This window comes from Verticillium nonalfalfae, assembly GCF_003724135.2.
Source record: "Verticillium nonalfalfae strain VnAa140/NRRL 66861 chromosome Unknown scaffold_92, whole genome shotgun sequence".
Lineage (NCBI taxonomy): Eukaryota > Fungi > Ascomycota > Sordariomycetes > Glomerellales > Plectosphaerellaceae > Verticillium > Verticillium nonalfalfae.
The window spans coordinates 64,624-83,441 of NW_021167317.1; the positions used below are offsets into that span (position 1 = coordinate 64,624).

The 18,818-nt window shown below is 54.8% G+C and overlaps 7 protein-coding genes across 7 annotated transcripts; 3 read left to right on the plus strand and 4 right to left on the minus strand.

The window, feature by feature from the left end:
* Nucleotides 1-1,896: 1,896 nt before the first annotated feature.
* Nucleotides 1,897-5,659, plus strand: D7B24_009373 (uncharacterized protein; the record flags this gene model as incomplete). The annotated part of the gene is made up of 3 exons (XM_028643448.1): nucleotides 1,897-2,571; nucleotides 3,397-5,373; nucleotides 5,432-5,659. 3 exons carry the CDS (start codon nucleotides 1,897-1,899, stop codon nucleotides 5,657-5,659), a joined length of 2,880 nt encoding a protein of 959 aa, XP_028492993.1.
* A 296-nt stretch (nucleotides 5,660-5,955) lies between these two features.
* Nucleotides 5,956-7,248, minus strand: PPP2R4_2 (Serine/threonine-protein phosphatase 2A activator; the record flags this gene model as incomplete). Its single annotated transcript, XM_028643449.1, has 1 exon — nucleotides 5,956-7,248. One exon carries the CDS (start codon nucleotides 7,246-7,248, stop codon nucleotides 5,956-5,958), a length of 1,293 nt encoding a protein of 430 aa, XP_028492994.1.
* Nucleotides 7,249-7,825: 577 nt separating this feature from the next.
* RRP46 (exosome non-catalytic core subunit rrp46) lies at nucleotides 7,826-8,639 on the plus strand (the record flags this gene model as incomplete). The annotated part of the gene is made up of 2 exons (XM_028643450.1): nucleotides 7,826-8,012; nucleotides 8,077-8,639. The coding sequence occupies 2 exons, from the start codon at nucleotides 7,826-7,828 to the stop codon at nucleotides 8,637-8,639; spliced, it is 750 nt and encodes a 249-aa protein (XP_028492995.1).
* A 1,797-nt stretch (nucleotides 8,640-10,436) lies between these two features.
* UTR1 (NAD(+) kinase) lies at nucleotides 10,437-12,155 on the plus strand (the record flags this gene model as incomplete). The annotated part of the gene is made up of 1 exon (XM_028643451.1): nucleotides 10,437-12,155. One exon carries the CDS (start codon nucleotides 10,437-10,439, stop codon nucleotides 12,153-12,155), a length of 1,719 nt encoding a protein of 572 aa, XP_028492996.1.
* Nucleotides 12,156-12,812: 657 nt separating this feature from the next.
* Nucleotides 12,813-14,832, minus strand: D7B24_009377 (uncharacterized protein; the record flags this gene model as incomplete). Its single annotated transcript, XM_028643452.1, has 3 exons — nucleotides 12,813-13,854; nucleotides 13,927-14,499; nucleotides 14,582-14,832. The coding sequence occupies 3 exons, from the start codon at nucleotides 14,830-14,832 to the stop codon at nucleotides 12,813-12,815; spliced, it is 1,866 nt and encodes a 621-aa protein (XP_028492997.1).
* Nucleotides 14,833-15,747: 915 nt separating this feature from the next.
* Nucleotides 15,748-16,712, minus strand: GSP1 (GTP-binding nuclear protein gsp1/Ran; the record flags this gene model as incomplete). The annotated part of the gene is made up of 5 exons (XM_028643453.1): nucleotides 15,748-15,882; nucleotides 15,956-16,161; nucleotides 16,220-16,373; nucleotides 16,428-16,520; nucleotides 16,644-16,712. 5 exons carry the CDS (start codon nucleotides 16,710-16,712, stop codon nucleotides 15,748-15,750), a joined length of 657 nt encoding a protein of 218 aa, XP_028492998.1.
* An 813-nt stretch (nucleotides 16,713-17,525) lies between these two features.
* On the minus strand, nucleotides 17,526-18,406 carry NAS2 (putative 26S proteasome regulatory subunit; the record flags this gene model as incomplete). The annotated part of the gene is made up of 4 exons (XM_028643454.1): nucleotides 17,526-17,654; nucleotides 17,726-18,048; nucleotides 18,102-18,174; nucleotides 18,236-18,406. The coding sequence occupies 4 exons, from the start codon at nucleotides 18,404-18,406 to the stop codon at nucleotides 17,526-17,528; spliced, it is 696 nt and encodes a 231-aa protein (XP_028492999.1).
* Between the last annotated feature and the right edge of the window lie 412 nt (nucleotides 18,407-18,818).

Here is an 18,818-nt window from a genome sequence, read left to right on the forward strand (position 1 = left end):
AAACGCACCGTTCCATCCCTGAGTGCCTCACGCCCAGCCATGGAAAAGTCCTCTTTGTTCATGCCGCAAAAGATTTCTGAATCTCCAACTCGGCCAAAAGAAGCGCTTTCAATATCTCGAAACCCTCGCAAAAATTTCAATTCCTCACTCAGGGTGGTCCGATCAACAGCAGCGGGAACGTAGGTTGAGGTGTAGTCTTGGAAATCCCGACCATAAGCTTCTACAACAGAATCCCACGGCTGCTTCACGCTGTGGTGATGTCGTCGCTGGAAAGTCTGTCCGATAGAAGCTAAGACGGAAATGGTATCCTGCTTCGTAATGGTGCCATCGAAGTCAAGGACCAGAGCGTTAATCTGGCTATTGTCGATAGGCATGGTGTTCAGGCGTCGCAGTAGTCGTTGCATGCCGTGTGTCTCGGGATTAACGTCAGAAACTAACCTCTCACCCTCATAGACAACGATACGTGTGAAGACAAACTGGGCAAGCAGTTTGGGTTCAAGGGATGCCGAGCCAACTTGCGCTAAAAACAAAACTGCGGCGACATTGACATCATGCAGGGGGGTTATCAGCGCACTACCATCCACCTTACATAAGGCGTCCGAATTGCTGAAAGGTACTTTCACAATGCACATGGACGTGGTTCGTGTCCTGTAACAGGACACGAGAAAGCATACGTCTACCTAGATATCAGACTAATGTCCAAATCGGGATTGATTTCTTTTCTCAAGAACAGTGAAGTTCCAGGCGCTTGGCTTGAGAAACAAAGTATCGGGCAAGTGCGTTAGGCCTAGTTCAAGGGATGCCAGACAAGAAGGGAGGCGGGGGCGGGCAACGATGGGAGGAATGGAATACTGGGGTTTATTACCCGCCAGTGGAGGTAATGGGAGGGGCCAAGTGGATGTTGGAGGGACCTGCATTGCGCTAACCCTCTTTCACAGACGCTGGCCCCTGGCTGCTGGCTCCGGCCTCCTCTTGGCATCCTCTCGACCCTCCACTTCTCAACCCTCCAATAGCCCCCCTCTCCTCCTCGAGACAACGACGTCCTGAAGCACTCCTGGACCTGGATTGCTGCAGGCCGGCTCTGGCTCACGACATTCACTGCACGATTCATCAGTGCCAACACGAAGACCGAAACCAATGAATTGTTCAGTGAACCAGTCCGAGGACAGAGAACAACCGAACTCCTTGAGCACCGCCCAGTAACGCTCTACTCGACCAGCTCCCTCCTCCCGGACCTGGAACGGCCACGATACACCAGCAAACAACGCTGCTCTGCGAGTCAAGCAAGGCCAGCTTCAGGGTCTCCCAAGGAATGCCTGGTGCTGAGTGCTGATGCAGTCTAGCTTTGCCCGAGACCTAGGCATAGGACAAGCATAACACAAGCACACGAATAGATCCGAATTCCTAGCTCTACCTCCTCATCATTTCCGAACTTGGGCCAGACTACAGGCAAACACCAAATACACGGTTCTCCGCTCCAGTGAACACTCGGGTGCAGCAAGTCGCATCTTCACTCTTCCTACCGAAATACCCTTCACCACATCTGCGGACCCTCGAACGCTGGCCATACGTTCATGTCTTCCTACAGCCGTCGAGTCCGTCAGCACCTCCGCAACAGTCGACATGGAGCCTGTGCCTGAGATGGAAAGCCTGGAGCAGTTCCGGTCATCTCCAGTTCCATCACTTCGGCTCCAGAGCCCTCCTACTCTCCATTCTCTTGATACTGAACCACTGAGGAAACCCCCTACGATCCGCCGCTCCACCGACCCCAACCCCTCGTCGCCGAACTCTCCCACCTGGAGCGTATCGCCAGCGATGCCTTATCGTCCTCGAACAACATCACCGCTATCAGGATTTCATCAGAGGTCGAGGTCGGCCATCTCTCTTGCCCCACAAATGTCCCGCGCCCAGTCCCTACCTGGCGTAAGCGGCTCAGGGCACATCCTCTATACTCCACAGCTGCGTCCTTCGAGCCCGTCCGGGTCTCCTAGTCGTGTTCGAGTCGCTCGTAAGCCTGTCGACGAAGCTTTCCCGACCTCTCCTGTTCGCTCTTCCGTCTTGGACCACGATCGGACTTTGCCAGAACGGAGCCTATCCCCCGTTCTCGGTAGTGTTCCATCATCCTCAGCGCCTTCGATGGCCAGTGCTGCCAGCCGATATCGGCGGCCCTCCTCGCCACTCCGTTACAATGGGCATTCGGCCACTACCGCTGTGCCCATGCTTCCATCCACGCCGTCATCCTCCTCTTCCTCCCCCTTAGGTCGGGCCTACGAGATCTCGCATAATAGCTACAGCACGCTCACGCCATTTCCATCTTCGTCCGTCCCTTCTACACCCACGTCCACTCGATCGAGGAGCCCCAGCATCTCGAGCCTAGAGACAATTCCCGACTCGCCAGACGCTGAGGAAGCCGCCATGGAAGCGGAGAGGATTGCACAGCTGAAAGCTGATGCTGAAGCTGCCGAAGAAGGCTCTGACACGGCCGATGGCAAGGGGCGGAGCAGTCTTGATGTTCCAACTCGTGGTAGGACGCTTGGTTTTGGATCTCGTGACAAGAGGAAGCGCTGGAGCGTTTGTGGTGCAGAGAGAAGAGGCGATCTCGATCTGGAAACGATTTGGGAGGATTAGCCGAGGTGCGACAACAGCCCAAGCAAGACTGACTGTGACGGCTGAAATTATGTGTGAAGGCAGCATGTTGTGGTCGGTGTCAGCTTGTTTGTGTGGTTCGGTCAAGATTCTCCTTTGCATTTGGCATTAGTATGGCGCGGTTCGTGCTCGCGGCGTTTGGGGGCCTTGCTTTTGATACCCTTTCCCTACATCGTCTCTTAAGGCATTACGGGAAACAACCTTGGATTTGGCATTCACAGTCAGTTATTTAGTGTGTGTTCTGCATTCCGTTCTGTTCCCGCACGACACCGACTGAATGATTCGTTAGCACGGTTCACGGGGCGGCTTATAGAGCAATTAAGCATGACGAGACATCAAATTGGATCACACGAAATGGAATAGTATTCTCTCAAGTCCTCTTCCTCGTCTTCGCTGTGCTCGCCGCAGAAGTCACGACGTTGATCCACTGGTTGCCGGTCCGAGGTCTTAGTGCCTCGTGGTTGTTTCTAACCTGTCCCTTGCAGGGCGGCTCGGCACTCAGACTTCCCTCTCCCTTCTGACCCAATATTGCACCCTCATATGCCTTACCAGAGTCAACCATCTTGCTAGAATTGATTCCTAGGTACCTCAGAATCCCTTCACATAGCCCTAGTTATCTCAACATGTCGTCATTAATCCCTTCCGATCTTGCGGCTCACCGACAAACTTTCGATATAAGAACGACTATACCTGACTTCACAATGGCTTCTCCAACTCTGTACTCCAAGCACACAAGCAACCTTTCACTAGATCATCTCTTCGAACTCTCTTCTCTTGCTCTTTAAGCCCCTTGATACAACCCCCCTTAGACTGCTTGACTCAACGGCCTTCACACAACAGCTGCCCTTCACCATGCGTTTCGCAGTCCTGCTCGGCGCAACTACAGCCCTGCTGGCAGAGGCAGGAGGTGCCCTACAATCAGCAGAACACGACAAAGGCCAGCGTCTAGGCTCCTTAGATCATAATGGCCACCAGGGACGTGTCGGCAGGTGGGCTGCCGCCCTGCATTCTCGACATCTGCAAGGGCAGGCTGATCACAACTACAATGGCACCAATTCGACAGCTTCGGTAACGGAACCCACGCATGTCGTGCCGCCACCAGGGCCAGCCTACAATGTTCCTTCGGTTCTTGAAAAGGACCCCAATGTGACTGACTGCCCGGGTCATGTCCTCGTTTCCACGACCACGCTGGAAGTCACTCAGTATATCACCGAAGGTGGTCCAGAATACGCCAACACGAACACCCTGGGCTACGAGGATCATGCTTCGCAGACGAAAGTCGAGAACAAGACGCAGTATCCTTATCCAGAGCACACTGCACCTACAGTCCCTCCGTATCAGCCACACAACGTCTCAACGACAACCACCACGTCACTGAAATATGACTATGCCCCCTATCCCGGAAACACCACCACCACAACTTTCTCTTCGAACAATGCCACATATGTGCCTACGGCTACAGAAAAGACAGGCTTTGAACATGCGAGTAATTATCCTTATCCGGCGAATAACACTCGTCCATCCTCGATGTACCACCTTGCCAACATCTCGACCGCCACCACGGACCGCCAGTATGAAACCGGTGATATCTACACAGAGCCTACCACTCTAGTTTCGCCACCTTATCCAGCAGCCAATATCTCAACGACACGTCAATCGACTCATGAGTATGGAACAGGTGCTCCCCATTCGTACCCCGAAACTACGGGACACCCCATCACCTTCTATCACCCAGCCAATGTCTCCACGACCCAGTCCTACAGCTCGAAGCCCTCCACGTCTCGCACTCCTGACGAGTATGCCTCCAACGAGTACGCCCCCCAGGAGTATGCTGCCAACGAGTATGCTGCCAACGAGTACGCCCCTAACAAATATACTGAGCACGATCCCCGCCCGCCCGTGTCAACGCTGAACGTGCATCCCTCCTCCTCCTCCTCCTCCGCACGTATCTACAGCAACTACTCGAGTATTGTTTCTACGACAGATTCCTCTGGAATTGTGACGACGAGCGAATCCACGATGACGAGTATGTCTTCTAGCACCGTCTTAACATCCGAAACCGAAGTCACCGCAAGCCCATACGAGACACTTCCGGCCTATGGAGCGGGCTACAATGTGGCTGGCTACGAGGATACGTACGACGACGCCACGACAAGCGAATCCCAGAGGTTCCCCGAATCTTCAAAAGCCACCAGCGAACCAGAGACACTGAAACCAAGCTCCGCGTACAACCTCCCATATGGCCAGTCTACCGAAGTTGTGACCCTTAGCGAATCGACTGTGCGCCTTGAGTCGTCTGACCACGTCCACCTCAGCGAGACGCAGTCAACAGTCAGCCCCTCGGATCAAGCTTATGCTAGCCAGTCCTCCGCATCAATGTCTTCCGAGTCCCACGTGGCGTCTGGATCTTCTACGCAGCCCTACAGCGCCACCAATTATTTCTCGACCTATGCTGTAACGGAGCCGCTGCCATCCAGCACGAGCGGCTGTGTCATCGACACATCAATTGCCCCTATCAGCGTGGCGAGCTTGACTTCGCAACCAGCGGTTGTTGAGACCCCTACCAAGACTGTTTCCGAAGGGAGTGTCCCCACCGGCAAGCCGGAGACTGGTAGCTTGCATTGCGGTGTTCACGGCAAGCCCGTCGGCAACTACTTCCTCGCTCGCTTTGTTGAGAACTCACCGGGCGTGCCGGTCACGCTCGAGGGCTGCTACCAGTTTTGCGATGTAAGTCTTCACCGTAACTTTGATCAATGTCATGATCGATGCTAATCACCTTTGATAGAGCGTCATGGATGCCACCGACGGTTGCGAGTCTTACCGCTTCTATCCGGAGCGTGATCTCAACGTTGCCCGATGCGACCTGTACGGTAGCAGCGTTGCCTACGCTCTCGATTCCGTCGACGACTACTACCCCGACATCTGGTTCGACATTGAGTGCGGCTCCCCCAGGTCCAGCCGGTGGGCTCATCTCCCTGGTATTGAGAGGCTTGAGTCGCTCGGCCTTGAGTAGGGGCGTTTCTGGACAAGATGAGTTTGGCGCACCTGTTTTCGTACTTATGTTTGTTTATGCACATGGTCTGGATACATACGAGGACTATCCGATATTATAATGTAATGGGTGGCTAGAGAATGGCCAAGCGAAGGGAATCGCGAGAGGGAGAGAGCACGTGGATCAACTGACCAAGTTCATCACATACACAACCATAGTTTCTTTATTTAGTGAGATTTCGAGCTTCAGCATCACAATGAGCGTGTGCCTACTTTGTCTGATGTAGGGTAAGATGTTGCAACTGCTAATCTGCTAGGCTAATCGAACGGTATCCTGCGCAGCGTGTCTCCTAAGCCCCTTTTCTTCATCTCCTCGGCGGCGGCAACGCTGCTGGGAACTTTGATACCGCAACAGTCACCCCAGCCGATGTGCTGATGCTTGTGCTTGGGTTTCCCGTCGAGTGCCAGCTCGCCGCCTTCGGATTCATCTTCTTCGTGCCCGATGCCGAGGGCCTCCTCGGTGCTCATACCCTCCTCGGCTGGGACGAGCGAACCAAAGAGGAAGTGCTGCATCACAGGCAGCTTCCGGAGCACCTCGGCGACAAACATGCGGCGCATGCCGCCCTCGATTTTGGTCCAGGACTTGGCGGCGGATATGTCGTCAAGCATGGGGCTGTGCCACCGCAATCCCTTGACCGTCTTTGTCGTGTTGACAAAGTTGACCTGTCCGAGGTAGAGATAGTCTGAGGCGAACTCCTCAATGGTGAGCTGCTGGTGAATGGCGAGGGGAGTAATGAAGGGATGGTGCAGCAGTTGCGATGCGCCGAAGAGGAAAGGGAGGAACTGGTAGTCGTCAAGACCCCATACGCCATGGGAGCCTGCTGGCTCAAGGTAATAGGTCAACTGGACTCGCCGCATGACCTCCAGATATCTGCCAAAGACGGTGAGTACAAGCGTCCTGAAGTCGGCGCGACTGAGGATGCGGAGCTGGTATAGGCATAGCAACCAGACTATGAAGTTCAGCTCGTGGCCAGAACCGTAATCTATACGCATCCTGTTGCCGAAAGATTGTAACAGGTAAGTAGAAGCTTCCTCTCCGGCGCCGGATAAGTCGATACCGAGCTTAGTGTGCCATTCAGGCGCCTGCGCCTTGATGAGGTCGAGGAAGTCTCGGAACGCTTTGTTGCCAAATCGTGACCCGCCCTGTTCTGTGGGTGGCGACTGGTTCAAAAGGGTTTCAACACGGTCGAGAATATTCAGGATAACTTTGACAGGGGGGTTGACATCCTCCAAGTTGACGGCGGAGGAAGGGGTGTCCACAACCGATTCCGACAAGCCAAAGACAAAGGCAAGTATGAGCTCATATGTCGGGGAGGCGAGGAAGATTTCATGGTCCTTTGGTGATAGGATTCTGCGAGACGGGGTCTCAAACGACAAGTTTGATAGATCAGGCGGCGACGGAAGTGCGGGCGTCTCTGGGCGAGGGAGGGGGTTTGAGGGAGCAGCACTCCGGCGACGGGGTTCGAGCTTGGGGATTGGAGTTCTCATCTGCTTATTCGCCATATCTACGGCGGGGGCTGGCTGTGAGGTAACGTCGTCGGATAAGGCCATGGCCGTGATATGGGTTGCGCCGCGACTACGTAGTCAGGGTTTTCAGATGACTGCAAAGTGGTTGAAATGGTTGAGCAGAGGTTCCAAAGCACGATCCTCAAGATTCCCACTCCACGGCATTCTTCTGGAGTTTGCCTGCCAGTGCTTCCAGTTCAGTTGGAAGCTGCGGCTGCATTTTGTGGAGACCCTCCGACTGGACCGGTTGGTGCCTGAAGAGGGCAGGTCAGGTCACTTGCGGCTAGGGAGAAACGGCTTGCATTAGGTACCTTGGCTACTACCTAGTACCGTACTGTACTCGTCAAGCTTGCTAGGCGGCGCTGAATGAGGACCTAACGAACCTGGCGCAAAAAAACGCGACCATTGAAGCTCCCATCTGCGGGACGGCAATGCAGGCCTCGGATCCGGTCTTTGTAAACCATTTGCATGACCGTGCAACCTTGCATCGCCCTCATTGAAACACGAATTTCATCATACTTCTAGCGACACAGCAATTCGGTTCCAGCGGACGAGACGTAGGGAATATCTGTTTTCCACCACGCAGAACTTAGCTTCGCCTTTTTCGCTTTGAGCAATCATCATGGGGGCCCAGCCAGCGGAAGGCCGACTGTCACATCTCCACCGGACAGATGGCTCAGCAACATTTGCACACAATGATCATTGCATCGTGGCCTCGGTCAACGGGCCCATAGAGGCTCAGAGGCGGGATGAAGACCCGTTCGAAGCGGTCATTGATGTGACGGTGCGACCAGCAGCGGGTGTTGGAGGTGAGAAGACTTTTCTCCCCCATCCACTGTTTTCGAAACGCGCACTGACTGACGTACCTCTCAGGTACACGAGAGCGTCAGCTCGAAAGCCTGTTGCAAGCGTCCCTGCAACAGCTAATCTGCACCAAGAGGTTCCCACGCAGCGTATTTCAGATAACCCTTCAGGTGACCCAGACGCCTACGGACGACTATGTCAACAGCAAGCTCAACCAAGCCCAGCAAAACCTTGTTGCTCTTCCGGCGCTGCTCCACGCCGCGCTGCTCGCCTTGGTATCTGGTGCCGTACCTCTCGAGGGCGTGGCGACAGCCGTCGTCGTAGCGATCCTGCAGGCGACTGGTGAGCCAAAGATTGTCGGTGAGCCTTCTCGGCGCGAAGCATCTGAAGCCAGGTCATTACACGTCTTTGGATTCACCGCCAAGGGAGATCTGCTACTAGCGGAGAGCGAAGGTAACTTCACAGTGGGCGAGTGGGACGCAGCCGCCGCGCTTGGCCTGAAGCGATGCTGCGGACAACTGCAGGGCACGACGGAGGGCAACGACGAAGGCGAGGAAGATGCGCAGGATATGGTGCGAACCCTTCGGTCGATAACAGAAGCCAAGGCTGCATCAGATGGACGTTGGAGGTGAGCCTGACTGTGTAGATGGGCGTACAGGAGGAAGAGACACCTGTTCGGACGCAACGGGGAGCGCGCGAGGATCACGGCTACGGGGAAGAATGCCAGGTCCAAACACTTTGTCGGCACTGGTTCGCGGCTGCAAGTGATTGGGGTCAAAGTGGCTACAAATGTCCCGGTTGAAGATCGTCTCGCCCTTAACCTAAATCCATCGTTGTAATGAGAGGCCTGGGAAACATGCTACTCGGCATGTCTGGACGACGTGGGGAGTGGCGCGAGGAGCTCTGCAGTCTGTTGTTTCGTGCCAGGTAGCAATGCAAAAAGTCACAACAGAGAAATGAAATATGAGAGGTCTTGAGCACGCCCCTGGCATTGAGATGGCTTGCAATGCGATAGCTGGGTGCCCCGACGGTCCATCCGCCCATCCTTGCAACCCATCCTTGCAAGTCGGACGTTGTCATTTGAATGGCTTTTTGGTGCGCGGCAACAAGGGCAGGCGCCATGTCTGGGAGAGACGGTGGACGACAATCAGAGGCAGATGGAAGCCGCATGCAGTGGCTCAAGGGGAATACATGCACCAAAGGAAGGCACCAAAGGCAGGCAGGTACCTAGGTTAGCAAGGCAAGTTTGAAGGCTCCTGTCGTCGCGCGGGTCGATGCCGTGTTTCATCTCGACTTCAGAACCCCTTGGCTGGGTCTGTGTGTGCCTGGCTGCAACACGAATCCCTTCCGTTGTTTACGCCGTTCCCTCTAGGACCCGCAGCCAAGGAACTTGACTGGAGCGGGCACACATGGACGCGTGCTGCGACGCCTCGGAGTGGTGGGCCAGATGCGACGAAGAGCAGGGCAGACTGGCAATGACAGCTCCTGTTGCAAAGGTGAACGCCGAAAGCCCGTCGCACAGTAAGGCGGCAAGTAGAGGGATGCCAGTCGCCCAGCCAGACTGGAGCAATAGGATGCAACTTGTCAACAGGGATTCGGTAGCTCTGACAGCTTCACCTCATGTTTGGCCCCCTCCCGCCCCTCGCCAGTGTCCCGTCCCCGGTACTCCCTTCCCTTGCCTTCCCTCGCCCTTGTCCCTTCTAGATCCCACTGCAGGGTCTGCGCGTCTCTTGGGATGGGAAGGAGGACCGGGGGGAGGACCACAGGGGAGGGGGACAGCAAAGCCATCGAACGAATGGACGGAGGCAGGCGGCACCTGACACTGGCACTGACACTGGACCCGATCGCGCGGGAGCTGCACGCTTGGTGGGCAGAGAACAGAAATGCTGTAGAAAGAGCAGTTGGGTTTAAAACATACCTGATGCCCACGCACCGCTTAAACTATCCAGGCTGCCTGGTTGCACTCACTCATCTTTGCACCGAGTCCGAGGCACCTTCTTTCTCCCTTCATTTACAGTTTGAGAACTCTGGTAGTTCTGGCCTTTTCGTTTTTTCGCTTCCTACACCTACCCGTCTTTCATTTCGTCATCTGCTTGCAGGTCAGACTTTTGCTGTGTCTCACCAAACCCTCGAGCGTTTTGTCTTTCTTTCACTTCTGCCTATCATCAACAACTATCCAGGTTGCTTTCACTTAGCTTGCTTGTAGTCAACAGCATCCCGCATCCCCGGGCCTTTTATTCCCTGTTACATCATTCATTCCCTCTTGATTAGTAGTGGAACGGAACCTTCGACGGCGTCGACCTACCCGACCCTCCCGGACGGACTTAACGCAACACCCACCTCGGCTCGACACGACCTCCTAAAATAACCCCAGCGGTCAGTACCACCACGCCTGCCACCATTTTCGGTCCGTCGGAGAAACCGCAGTCATGTCCGGCCTCGTCACTTCACCCACCGCCCTCCACCCCGCCCTCAGCGATAATACCAAACCCCACTCTCCGCTACGCCAGTCCCTGCTGTCCGACTCGGAGACACAGGTGCACGACCAAGAGGATACGCCGCATGCCACCCAGCTTGCCCGTGTTCACGAAACAACTCACTCACCCCAGGGCCACCGCCGCAACGCCCCTTCTCACGAGGTCCCGCGCCAGACCATCATGAAAGCTCTGGCCTCATCTGTCTCCCGTCACAACAAACCCGAGGCCCTCTCACTCACCGGCATGCTCTCCGCTCATGACACTCACGATAGCCGCCCCGATAAGAACTGCTCCTCGCAACAGCTTGCCGACGCCCTCAACGACCTTGCCAATCAAGCCATGACGCCCACCACCGCCCTACCGACATTGCAGTCACCATGCTTCTACCACAACCGCTTCAACGATGCCGTCGATATCGACAAGGTGCTTGAGGAGATCAAGAATGATGACTCCATGTCGCACTCTCGACTCGTTCAGACAGCCACTGGTGTCCGCGAAGTTGCCAAGCAGCTTCAGCGCCGTCCAATCAAGCGCCACGTCCGTAATGTCATGATTGTCACCAAAGCCCGCGACAACCAGCTAGTCTACCTGACCCGCGAACTCGCTTTATGGCTCCTGCGTACCCCGCGTTACGGTTCGGATATTGGTGTGAACGTCTACGTCGATGCCAAACTGCGTAATTCGAAACGATTCGACTCCCGCAGTATCACTGGCGAGAATGCCCGGTTCCAGCACATGTTGAAGTACTGGACCCCGGACCTCTGCTGGACGCAACCGGAGAAGTTTGACCTCGTCCTCACCCTCGGCGGCGACGGCACCGTGCTTTTCACGTCGTGGCTGTTCCAGCGCATTGTCCCCCCCGTTCTCTCCTTCAGCCTAGGCAGCCTAGGCTTCCTGACGAATTTCGAGTTCGAGAAGTATACGCAGCACCTGGGCCGCATCATGGGAGATGAGGGCATGCGTGTTAACTTGCGTATGCGTTTCACATGTACTGTGTATCGCAGCGGCGTCAATGGGCAGGGTCCTCAGGAGGGCGAGCAATTCGAGGTCCTCAACGAGCTTGTGATCGACCGCGGCCCATCACCCTACGTCTCCAACCTCGAGCTCTATGGCGATGACGAACTCCTCACTGTCGTGCAGGCTGATGGCTGCATCTTTTCGACGCCGACTGGTTCCACTGCCTATTCCCTCTCCGCAGGAGGCTCTCTCGTGCATCCCGATATCCCCGCTATCCTGCTCACCCCCATCTGCCCTCACACCCTGTCTTTCCGCCCAATGGTTCTTTCCGACACCATGGCCCTACGGGTCTCTGTGCCCCGAAACTCCCGCGCCACAGCTTACTGTGCCTTCGACGGCAAGGGCCGTGTAGAGCTGAAGCAAGGTGACTATGTCACAATCACGGCCTCGCAGTACCCCCTGCCGACGGTCGTCCGCAGTCAGACCGAGTGGTTCGACAGCGTATCCCGCACGCTACGCTGGAACACCCGAGCCGCTACGCAAAAGGGCTTCGATTCGGGCGACGCTACGGGAACAGGCACGCCGAATGAAGAGATCAAGGATGAAGCCGAGCCCGAATGGGACATTGATACGGACTCGGCCTGTTATGCCAGCGAGGACGGCAGCATCAGCACAAGCCCGCTGAGACGACAGATGAGCCTGCTAGGCATGTGATATATACCCATTTGCGGCCAAATGGTGGCCCCTTTTCCTTTTCGAACAATTGAGAACACTGTCAGAAGGAGTTGCTCAGGCAGTGCATTACGTTAAAGGCATAGACAGAATCCCTTAATAGTTGCCAAGCAAACAGTGGCAAGCCGTCACCGCTGAAGCTCAGCCAAGATCTGTACTTGACATAGATAAAGCGGACATGAGAGGACGGGGATAGTTTCAATCAATAGAAGCTCACTGTGGGAAGAAAGTTCATCGAGGAAGCTGTGATGTCCCACCTTCGATCGCATCTGTTACAACGCTTTACTGCTCCTTCAGACGCAGGTCTCCGATCGGATATCTGAGTGCTTAAGTGGCTGACGGAGACAGGTCCTATACCAGACCACGTCTGGGCATACACTTCCCCCTCGTCTCTAACTTCACGCGGCTGAACCTCTGTCCCGGGAATAGTTGCTGCAGCCTACAAGTTCAGCGTCGGTACAGGATGACATAGATAACTAGATAGATGGATACCCAGGACATGACAAAAGCCTGTCGCCATACTTATACTCATGATGTATCGAACTGGCTTTTCACCATGACCACCTTCGGCGATTGCGCCCTCATTCGCTCGTCGTAGCGTGAATACAAAATCATGAAAGCGGGTACTTGGAAAAGATGTCATCTCCAGTTTCCCTGGCTCAGGGACAACAGTCCGGCAATACAGTCCATATCACCCTTCTTGCCAGGGCTAACCTCTCCGCGCATAAATGTCTCCACCTCCCGGTCTGGCCGGAGCATGGGGAGACCTTCGTGGTCCTCGAACACCTCCAGGTCTTTACTCGATTCTTTTCGTCTGCGAAATAGAGGTGCCGTGTTGGCTCGGCTGTTTCCGAGCATCCTCGGTGATGTCTGCTCTCGAAGACCTCGTACTTGGCGTCGTGAGTGAGCAAGGTGAGGCGCTTCAAGAGGCAGTGCTTTACGTGTCTGGCAAGGTGACAAGGGTGTCGGGGTAGGGAGCTCCCTCGGAAGTGTGGGCGGTACACCATCACCGTCGGGGCTCCAATTTTCTTTGTCTGAATCATGACCACTCGCAGAAGAGATGAACAACGACATTTTGGGACCTTTGCTTTCCATCCCCGATTTCTGGCCGTGATCGTCGTGTGCAGAGATGCTGCTGGCTACGGCGCTGCCCGAAAATGCCCGGCTCAGTCGAGGCTTCTTGTTTGAAATTCCTGAGTGATTCTTTAGAGGCGGGGCGTTACGTTTCGCGCTGTTGGGCTGAAGCATCCCGCTGGTAGAGCGAAGGAGGTTTATGGCAGCAACGGCGGACCCGCTCGACTCATTTTCAGCTTGTGTCGTCAGTTCATCGCGCTGATCCGAGTCACAGCAAAGCTCCCAGACTTGAGCATCTCTGGATCGCCCGCGGCCGAGATTCACGGATATACTCTGCGTCAGGGCGGAGATAGGAGGCAGAGTAACTTGTGCGGCTGCACTTTGGCTTCGGTGCAGTGAACGTGGCCTCCCTTGCAAAAGACGGGGAAGAGACGTCGGAAGTGAAGATATGGGAGACGATTGAGGCAGGGACTCGTCATTAGCGACCAACTCAGCTTTGCCCTCGAGGGACAACGAGATGCGCACGTGCGACTGCGACTGGGGTGTTGGCAGAGCAGGCGTTTTGGATATTGTTGACGGAGGCGAGGAAAATCTAAACGGAGCTTGTCTGAGACGGAGGTGTTGATCAGCATGGCGATGTTGTTGAACGTCTAACAAATGCTCAAATAATTATACATACCTCGGCGTCTCCGCGACCTGGTTAGAGCGCGACTTTGAGGGGAAGGAATTGGATAAGTTCCAACGGTTCGCCAAATATCCCATGGTTGCTGGTAAAGGTGTGGAAATCGTTTGTAAGTCCTGTGAGTCCCGCTGCGCCTCTGCATCGGTGTATGGACTGGACGATCGGGCAGTAATGCCATCCCCGCGGGACACAGAATCGGTCGAAGATTCCTTCACCTTGTCCACAAAATTTTGAATAAATGATCGGTTCTGGCTCGAAGTTGGGCCCGAGTCGATTGGGCGGCTAGGTGTTGAAAAAGAATCGTTGCCCTGCGCAGTCTCTGCTTCCACCAAGGAACTCGACGTCACAGGATCAGACGATAGAACCTGCATGCCACCATAACGCAAGGCAGCGATTTCCTGGGGCGAAAGTGGGCGCGATTTCCGGCGGTCATTTTGACGTCGATTCTGAAACCAAATTTGAACCTCTTTCTCGGTAAGTGATACGCGTTGCACAATGTCGTGGCGCGCCGTCTTATCAGGCTTTGGGTTGGTCTGGTAAGCCTCTTCAAGGATGGTTTTGTCTTTTGCACTATGATTCAATCGAAGTCAGTCGCACTGGATGAATAGCAAGGGAGGTATCCCATAGTGTAGAGCACCATGGTTACACATACGCGGTCCTCTTCCTCTTGCCCTTGGGGTGCTTCTCATCTGTGGCGCTGATCGCCGCGTCGAGTGGGGCTTCGACTTGAACCTGGGCCTGAGGTGTTGCTGGTGGGATCTCGCTCTGGGAGTTATCGGGAGAGACTCGGTCGGAAGCTGAAGGGGAGGAGGATGGTGATTGTTCCATCGGCGTCATGATGTCGATGTTGGCTGACCGGGGCGGGAAAGCACCAGCGCGCGTCGCGTCGTATGGCGGCGGCATGAAAAGACACTTTAAGTATTGCCCGCGTCGTCAGCCGCGAGTGTCTCGTGACGAAGCAATCGAGGAGAGGCTATCGGTAGGACAGATTTCTGGACCGGTAATATTGAGTATTTGGGACGAAAAGTGAGCAGAGGAGAGCATCTAAGTTGCCTGGCACATTCGGAGAGGCGATGACAATGTCGGACAGGATGAACAAGAGCATCTTGTACCTCGAGAGGTGCCATGTGCGGGTCGTGCGCCCCGCGTCAATCCCGTCTGCAGCGTGTCCCCCTGCAACTGCATCACGCTCCCGCGTTTGGAGTCCTAGCCAATCGTGTGACGCGCAGTCCACCGCATGAGGAAATTGTGTCAATACTTCGCATTGGGTCTCCACGGCTACGACGGACCCACCGTCACGCTTTTGCTCTTCAGTAAGGATTACCAACCCCCTCCTACAATCGTCGCGTTTCGACTCTTTGTCAGGAGATTCCTTGACCGCAGACTGTCGTCGCCATCATTCATCAGCGCTGTGCGTGGCTAGTCAACTCCGTTCTTCACTATTTGATTGGCGCTGATTCGTCTTGACTCTTGCCCACTCCCATGTTATTATGCACAAATGCACCCACCCTTTGCCAGTAGGGTGGAAAGACAGTGGATGAGCATAAAGCTCTGGTGAATTCGCTAAACCTATCTAGCTAGAGCTAGCACGAGTCCACTGGTACTCGCGCACGCATGTCATCATCACGGTTCGTTTCTAAAGGGTCCGCCCGTCCACCGAACAGGTGTCCTCCGTTCACTCCTCTGGCATGCGGCAGCCTACTGCCCAGCTACCGAGTGCCGTCATTGAATCTTGTTCAGATTCTCGGCCGATGCAGACTTCCTCGCTCCACATGTTCGTGACGAGCCGAGTGTCGCACCCAAACACATGTTCGTTCCTTACAAATCGTCGTCAGATTGCTCGCCAGGGAGGGGCATGGCCGCAGCCTCGTCCATCTCCTTCTTGTACTCGGCCAGGAGCTTCTCATCAACCTGGGCCGTAGGAGGGGCAAGCGCAGGGGCAGCCACAAAGTCCTAGTGAGGTCAGTCAACATGATTCATGCCACACAGCACCTGGGCGCGGCCGGGTGTTAGGAATTTCACGTACGAGGGCGGGGTTGCCGACGAGCTTGCGGGCGAGCCAGAGGAAGGGCTTTTCAAAGTTGTAGTTGGACTTAGCCGAGATGTCGTAGTACTGGAGGTTCTTCTTGCGGTGGAAAGTAATGGTCTTGGCCTTGACCTTGCGCTCCTTGACATCAACCTTGTTACCGCAGAGAACAATGGGAATGTTCTCGCAGACACGGACAAGGTCGCCTGCAGAGAATTCAATGTCAGCCGTTGTCGAGGAAGAGGAGCATAGACAGCAACTCACGGTGCCAGTTGGGCACGTTCTTGTAGGTGATGCGAGAGGTGACGTCGAACATGATGATGCCGCACTGGCCGTTGATGTAATAGCCGTCACGAAGTCCGCCGAACTTCTCCTGGCCAGCGGTATCCCAGACATCGAACTGGATGTTGCCGAAGTTCTACATCTAAGATCAGTCACCCGTATAGGGCAGGAGGGATGGAGGGGCTCGTACGGTCGAGAAGCCAAGAGGGTGGACTTCGACACCGAGGGTGGCCATGTACTTCTTCTCGAACTCGCCAGTCAAGTGACGCTTGACAAAGGTAGTCTGTAAAAGAAGCCATGTCAATATAGGTCCAGATTCAAAACAGAAGAGGCACGACAGTGCCAGTGACGTTTGCCACTGAACAACCGAGGCGGGGTAAAGAGGTTTGAGGGCCCGATAACATACCTTTCCGGTGCCACCGTCGCCAACAAGGACGAGCTTGAAGGTCGGGGTCTGCGATTGCTCGGCAGCCATGGTTGCGAATGCGCGGTCAAGCGATGCGATTGTTGAGGTAGTAAACGGTAAACAAGCGGGGCTAGAGCAAAACAGGTGGTTAGATTGCGCCAGGAGAAAGACAGACCTCCAGAGCCGGCTGAAGGCATGCAAGGTGGAGATCGAGCTACAGGGGCAGTGAGAACGTACCAGAAAGCGACCGCTGGAATCGTGGATGGGTAAGAGTTGTGATGTCGGTCGTCGAAGGGTGTCGCCGCTGAGCTTTTTGTGAAGGTGTTTTGGGGTTGGGGCGGAATGGCGGGGGAGCAAGATCAGGTACCTTCGCGAGAGCAGGGAAGCCTAAGCGAAAAATTCAGTCATCGGGCTGGACCAACGAGCGGCCGTTGGGTCATATCGTTGATGTGCTGCTTATGTAATGGGCTCTTTCGGGGATGTCCAGCCTGCCCATCGCAGAGCACAGAGCACTTGCTTCCCGGCTGGTTGGCTCAATGCTTTAGGTACATTACTGCCTAGCCGACTGCCTAAGGACCACTGTCCGCCACATGTCTGGCTGCCTCACAATGCAACGAGTCTCCCAGATAAGCAGCGACAGCGTGTCACTTTAACCCAATACGCATGAGCCTATATGAGTGGCAGGATCATACAGTCCGCAACGTGTATATGCTGGAACTGGTGGGTTGCTGGTGGGTGCCAGGAAATACCCTTCTTGCCCACGAAACATACATGCCCACGTATCACGAGTATCAGTGATGAAAGCCCTGTTCCTACATACTTGAGTCGTGCAGAATAACTTCTTTGGTCGCTCGCATGGCTATGACTGAAGTTTGGCCTGGCTCAAAGAGGCAGGATATGACAGCCAAGAAGCCCCCTGCCACCCCAATCTCGGTTTGGGACGAGATTAAGTGTGCGGACCTCTTGCATGTCGCCCTGTCTGCTACGTATGATCTGAACTGCCACATTTCTCTGAGGCCAGCACGTCAGTCATAAGCTCTCGACCATTGAATGGCGAATGTTTCCGGGGGAGGGGGGCTTGCCTGCTCATTTGCCTGCACACACTCGCCAACCTTCTTTAGGCTGTCGTGGTTACTACGGTTCACATGCCCAAAATTCACTATCTCATCTCCTATTTTGAGTCCTGCCTGTTCAGCTGGACTGCCTCCAGTCACAGAATTGACTCGCGCAAACGGACGGTCAGTCGTGTGCGCTGTCGCTCTCGGGGCAGTTGTCGGAACATCCTGTGCAGCGTCGTCCTCTGAGCCTGGGCGTGCGAAGTACTCGTCTAGATGGCGCGTCACAACTGCCATGAGATCTTTATAGTCGTTGCGGAGGTGGATGATGCGGGCGCGAGTTGTGCGCACTATACAGTGAAAGCTGAATATTGTGATCACAACTGAATATAGGACCACGTACCTTGGGCAACATCAATATCTGCCCTTGGAAATCCATCTCTGGTGGTCAACGGAGTGGTCATGTTCGACCCGTGCTGTTGGCCAAGTCAGTGCTCCAGCTAATGCACCACATGATTTGGTGTTGCAGGGACGAACTGAATCAAGAATGGCACTTAAAGCTTGCATTTCCGTCTCCATCTGAATTTTCTGCGCTTGCAATTCGAGATACGTCAACTTGGTGTAATCCTCCTTGGAAGTAAGGAAGCTGGCTGGGCCTGAGGGGACGGTCGGTGCGTGCAGATTATCCATCCTGAGAGGTAATCCCATTACCCTAGGTATGCTGATACCTCTCTCGTAGCTATGCTATGAATGATACACCGAGTCAGAAAGGTAGAACCAGCGACTTTGTCGGAGGGTTGGGGATAGTCGTGGAACGGACTACGGCAAGCAGCTCGGGGCAGGTGCTGTTGGTAGGGATCCTATGTACTTGTAGTCTTCAAGGGAATGCACTTACAGCCCCAATCACCCCAATGCCTATCTACATAAGTACGATTACCTAAGGTACCGTACTATACCGTACAGGGAAAGCAAGGTAAGTAGAAACCTCGCCCCAGGTACCTGTGTAGCTCGGCGCCACACCCCACGTCCGTGCATGAATTCCTTTTAGTCCCAGTCGCGTTCACGTATTCGACGTCAGAGGCCAATCTATCTAGAAACGCACGAACTGCACCCAAACGCC